Genomic DNA, 6,000 nt, shown 5'->3' with positions numbered 1-6,000 from the left:
ACCAGTACTCCACCTCCACCTTGCTGGCGTCTGAGTCGGACTGGAGCTCTCTGCTCTTTACCAATCCAGCCACGGGCCCATCCATCTGGCCCATCAAGACTCACTCTCATTTCATCAGTCCATAAAACCTTAGAAAAATCAGTCTTGAGATATTTCTTGGCCCAGTCTTGACGTTTCAGCTTGCGTGTCTTGTTCAGTGGTGGTCGTCTTTCAGCCTTTCTTACCTTGGCCATGTCTCTGAGTATTGCACACCTTGTGCTTTTGGGCACGCCAGTGTTGTTGCAGCTCTGAAATATGGCCAAACTGGTGGCAAGTGGCATCTTGGCAGCTGCACGCTTGACTTTTCTCAGTTCATGGGCAGTTATTTTGCGCCTTGGTTTTTCCACACGCTTCTTGCGACCCTGTTGACTATTTTGAATGAAACGCTTGATTGTTCGATGATCACGCTTCAGAAGCTTTGCAATTTTAAGAGTGCTGCATCCCTCTGCAAGATATCTCACTATTTTTGACTTTTCTGAGCCTGTCAAGTCCTTCTTTTGACCCATTTTGCCAAAGGAAAGGAAGTTGCCTAATAATTATGCACACCTGATATAGGGTGTTGATGTCATTAGACCACACCCCTTCTCATTACAGAGATGCACATCACCTAATATGCTTAATTGGTAGTAGGCTTTTCGAGCCTATACAGCTTGGAGTAAGACAACATGCATAAAGAGGATGATGTGGTCAAAATACTCATTTGCCTAATAATTCTGCACTCCCTGTATACACACAGTATATATATATATACAAACACACACTTTTTACATGGCCTTCTAAAGTATTTATGATCCAATTTGAGAACTGCAAATGTAACGTCTCCTGCGGTAGATAAAAAGGAATTTTGTATTACCTGGGGTAAAGCTTGAACCACGGTGTCTAACAATGCTCGCATCCCAGTAGCCATTTTTAAAAGCTTTAACACTGAAAAGAAAAGTATAAATATGTTATTTTAACAAATTTAAATCATTTGAGGAATGTTTGTGCTGTATCATTTTTTTTTAATTGGTTTCACAATTTATGCAAATAACTAACTACATGTAATATGTAAAAAGAACAATAGTTAACCAAATTATAATTGAAACCTTATCAATTCTAGGTTGCAGGTATATGTTTCTGTTAATAAAGATTATTACAATTCACGGATGGTAGTGAAGTATTATTTTACTTGGTTTGGGGAAATAGAACTGTGTTATGATGAATGAAAGGGAAGAAATTGTAATTAAATTTAGTAGATTTAATAAAGACTGTTGAGGTTAGAAAAAAAAATGTAAACAATTCTTAAGTTAATTTTTTTTTTTTTAACGGGACACTAACACCAATTTTTTTTCTTTCATGATTCAGATAGAGCATGCAATTTTAAGCAGCTTTCTAATTTACGCCTAATATAATTTTTTCTTTGTTTTCTTGCTATCTTTATTTAAACAACAGGAATGTAAAGCTTAGGAGCCAGCCCATTTTAAGTTCCGCACCCTTGATAGCGCTTGCTTTTTGGTAACTACATTCAGCCAACCAATAAGCAAGCGTCACCCAGGTTCTGAACCAAAAATGGGATGGCTCCTTTGCTTTACATTCCTGCTTTTAAAATAAAGATAGCAAGAGAACAAAGACAAATTGATAATAAGAATAAATTAGAAAGTTGCTTAAAATGGCATGCTCTATCTAAATCATTAAATAACATTTTTGGATTTAGTGTCCCTTTAACTTTAATGGGATATTCCAGCCAACAGTGTGAACTTAAGAATGGCCTGGAACAAACTACAGGACCCCAGAGGTAATTCTATAATTTATGTGAGATGGACATTTGTTTAGAGTAAAAGGCAATTTTGGAGGAAAATGCAACATTTTTTTTTTTGTTTTGCTTTAGACATTTCAAGGAATTTCATCACTCAACACATGAATAACAGTTGCTGGTAATAAAATCCATGTCACCTGGAATGGACACAATTCTACACTGTATTCATGTTACCGTATTGTATGTTTTTTTAATCTTCTTTACATGTGACAGCTGCTTCCTCTCTTTGATATATTAATACAAGTTTGAAAGAAACATAAACTGTAAATCTAGTTGTGCTATGCTAGCACTGAACACGCTAGTTCCTCTGTATCACTGCTTGTTTAGTTATGAGAACTATATTGAAGAATTTTAGAGAACTACATGGCTTGGGGTAAGTATATGATAGAACCCATGTTAATTAAAGAGACAACGTACTGTAAAGTTAACAATGTATTGTATTAAATATATGGGAAACTGGTCCTTTAGTGTTATTTTAACAATTGAAATAGCTTAGTTTCCTCATTTAAACCACCACCCATAATAAAAATCTCATTACCTAAGAGTGTATAAATGTAGAGATAAGATATGTAGATTTACTCTTCCGGAAGACTCAGTCCATTTAAATGGCCATGTTCTTGAGAACTATGGGTGGTGGTTTCAATAAGCATAAGAAGCTATGTCAAAAACAAAAATAAACCTAAAGGAGGAATTTCTTATATATTAATTCTGTATAGACGGTATAACAAGTTATTGGTAACACCTTAAATGGACATGAAACCCACATTTTTTTCTTTCATGATTTAGATAGAGCATTCATTTTTAAATAGCTTTCCAATATATTTCTATTATCAATGTTGCTTCATTCTCTTTGTATCCTTTGTTGAAGTGGAGAAATGCACTACTGGGAGCTAGCTGAACTCATTGCCAAGGAGAAGAGGTTTATATGTGCAACCACCAATCTAGCTTCTGAGCCTTCCTAACTATGCTTTTGAAAAAAGGATTCCAAGAGAACTAAGCTAATTATATAATGGATGTAAATTGGAAAGATTTTTAAAAAAAATATAGGCTCTATCTGAATCATGAAAGAAAACATTTTTTGTTTTCAAACAGTACAGTGTCCCTTTAAAGGGCCACTAAACCCAAAATATTTATTTCATGATTCAGATAGAACATACAAATTTAAACAACATTACAATTTACTTCTATTATTTATTTTGCTTCATTTTTTAGATATCCTTATTTAAAGAAAAAGCAATGCATATGGGTGAGCCAATCACATGAGGCTTCTATATTCAGCAACCAATCAGCAGCTACTGAGCATATCTAGATATGCTTTTCAGCAAAGAATATCAAGAGAATAAAACAAATTAGATAATAGAAGTAAATTAGAAAGATGTTTAAAATTGCATTCTCTTTCTAAATCATGAAAGAAATAATGTGGGTTTCATGTCCCTTTAAGTCAGTGAATCTAGCTCTATGATCCACACTGACTAAAAATATGAAAAGCATTACTGCAAAACTATACAAACCACAGAGGCTTAACGTAATTCTCATTTGCAAAAAAAAAACAACAAAAAACCCAAGAAAACAATATATTAAAACTGAATTTAGAATGTGTTTATCAATAAAAAAAATAACACCACTTTTTTAAAAGGTTCACTAAAAACATTTTGCTTTTGTGGGAAAATTTTGCTTTGTCTCACGCTCCCTAGAAAAGCCAAAAAGCAAACTCTGTAATCTGCAAATGTTGAAAATTAAACAGCTGTTTTAGGCAAATTGCAACATTTTGAAAAAGTGATTTTTGGCATATACTGTACATATATTTTTGCAGGGAACACACCGTTCTCATAGACCGCAATGTAAAGGCACTTTTCAGTGCCATTTTATTTTCTAACACCCCTCACCCACCAACGTTAGACCTCAAAATCTGCAAAGTGCAGTTATATTTAAATTTTATTAAAAAGATGCCACCATTTTTTTATTTTTTAAAAGGAAATAAACATTTTTTTGGGGGGTTAAGCTGGGGAACATTTAAGAAATTAACCAGGGGTCATTTCCCTATAACGGCTGAGCCATTTCCCATCCCTGTGCAGAGCTGGCTCAGATTTAAGCCCTACTTTAGGTGATTATTCAGTGAGAATCTCACACATTATATATTGTGGTGTTTTGTTTTTCATTTATAAATCATGGCATGTGACAAATCTACATCAAAAATGTAAAAAAAAAAAAACGTATATTGTAAATAAAATTGTAATAAACAAGGCTGTTTGTGTTTTTTTCAATAAAACTCTATAGTCAACAGAAGGAAGTTTTATCCTCATATAAATAAGGGAATTTAGCTATAGTTCTATAGCTTTGATCTGGCCACCCATTTAGGGCTCCCACCTCGGCCATGTTTTCCTGGATACTTTCTTATGAGCTACACATGCTGCAGGGTAAGCATGCGGGAACATGTATTGTGCCTCTGGACATCACATTAAAGGGACACTAAACCCAAAATGTTTCTTCCATGATTCAGGTAGAAAATACAATTTTAAACAACATTCCAATTTACTTATATTATCTAATATGCTTCAGTTTTTAGATATCATTTGTTGAAGAAATAACAATGCACATGGGTGAGCCAATCACACGAGGCATCTATGTACAGCTACCAATCGATAGCTACTGAGCCTATCTATATAAGCTTTTCAGCAAAGAATATCAAGAGAATGAAGCAAATTAGATAATAGAAGTAAATTAGAAAGGTGTTTAAAATGCCATGCTCTTTATAAATCATGAAAGAAAAAATGTGGGTTTCATGTTGCTTTAATAGCGCTGATGAACAGCACAATTCATGTTCCTTCCTGCACACCCTGCAGCATGTGCAACTCATAAGTGTCCAGGAAAACATGGCCGAGGTGGCAACCCTACTCCCATTACCCTCTACTCAAAAAAATGCACATTTATTTTACACCAGGTGATGACTATTACCACAGTGATCGCCTGGCTATTAAAACCTATATAGGGGCTTTATTTTAAAGAGAGGCTTCTGGGCCTTAAAATAAGGGGTCCCCTTGCCCACCTGCAGCCTTGATAATGGTTACCGTGTATATTGCTACCTACTGTATATGCCACATTTATATCTGATGACCTCTAAGCCTGAAGTCAAAGCGATAGAGGCACCTTACCTCTAGCGATCCTTAGTACTCTCATGATGCGAATAATGGTTGGGTTGATAGGAAGTGAGGCGTTTATTTCAATTTCCTCCAAGGTTATCCCCATGATAGAGAGAAGGACAATTGCCAGGTCCAGCTGGTTCCATCTGAAAAAGTATACAGTTATATATAGAGTAGTACAGGATTGCAATGAAATCACGTTGTTGAGAAGGATAAATCTTGGAAACAAACATGTAACCCAACGTCTTATGGTGTAATAATTATTAGTCCCTCAACCTTAGCCAACAATTGGCCTTTTATCAAATGGCTCAGTAGTGCTGTGCTGTAATGGGGATAATATAGCTCATAGCTGCTGTATACAATTTGCCAAACCCTTCATTTCATGTATAGAGGTGCCCTATTATTCTGCATTGGCAACAATGCGGCTAGTAATGCTGTTATAGGCCAGCGGGTAAAGTGTGCCACTGTATGATAGGGAAGTTGGACAAATAATTAAATTCCCTATAAAATATTGGATTATAAATAGTAAAAATAATTTGCAGCACATTAATACATTTCCTATAATATAACCCAGTCAGGCTGGTGTGAATCCTGCATTATTCAGAATTGTGCCTTTCACTGCTACACAGTGATTGCTTGATTAGTGCAGGAGCTCATGAATATCTGACCCTAATTGGGCACAACAAAGGAAATAAGAGATAGGCATGCTCAAGAGGGGTATGTTCCTGGACTGCAAAACATTGTAACTTTGGCCAACAAAATGACATTTACACTTATAAAACATTTATTTTAATTTTTCCCTATCAGTGCAAACCTCCTGCAGGATTATCATGGGTTGAAGGTTTGACCCACTACCTGCATGCAGTCGTTCATTGTCCCAGTTTTAACTCCAAAAGACCAGCAACGTACCCTGTACTTCGCCAGTCATTCTATGGGGATTGGGAAATTGATAGCACCGTCTTGCCTACAGTGGCAAGACTGCACTTTTCCAGTGACAAGAAGGGAGGGTATAATAGCAGGGTCCCA

The 6,000-nt window shown here is 35.7% G+C and overlaps 1 protein-coding gene across 1 annotated transcript in view; it reads right to left on the bottom strand.

The window, feature by feature from the left end:
- Positions 1 to 6,000, bottom strand: part of CACNA1H (calcium voltage-gated channel subunit alpha1 H) — a 498,677-nt gene that overhangs the window by 96,546 nt on the left and 396,131 nt on the right. The window contains exons 26-27 of the mRNA XM_053694739.1: positions 4,987 to 5,120; positions 893 to 963 (exon numbers count right to left, since the gene is read on the bottom strand). Of these exons, the coding sequence (XP_053550714.1) occupies positions 893 to 963; positions 4,987 to 5,120 (205 nt within the window). The remainder of the gene's footprint in view (positions 1 to 892; positions 964 to 4,986; positions 5,121 to 6,000) is intronic.

This window comes from Bombina bombina, chromosome 11 (genome assembly GCF_027579735.1).
Source record: "Bombina bombina isolate aBomBom1 chromosome 11, aBomBom1.pri, whole genome shotgun sequence".
In the NCBI taxonomy this organism is placed as follows: Eukaryota; Metazoa; Chordata; class Amphibia; order Anura; family Bombinatoridae; genus Bombina; species Bombina bombina.
This window is presented reverse-complemented; position numbering and strand designations above follow the sequence as displayed.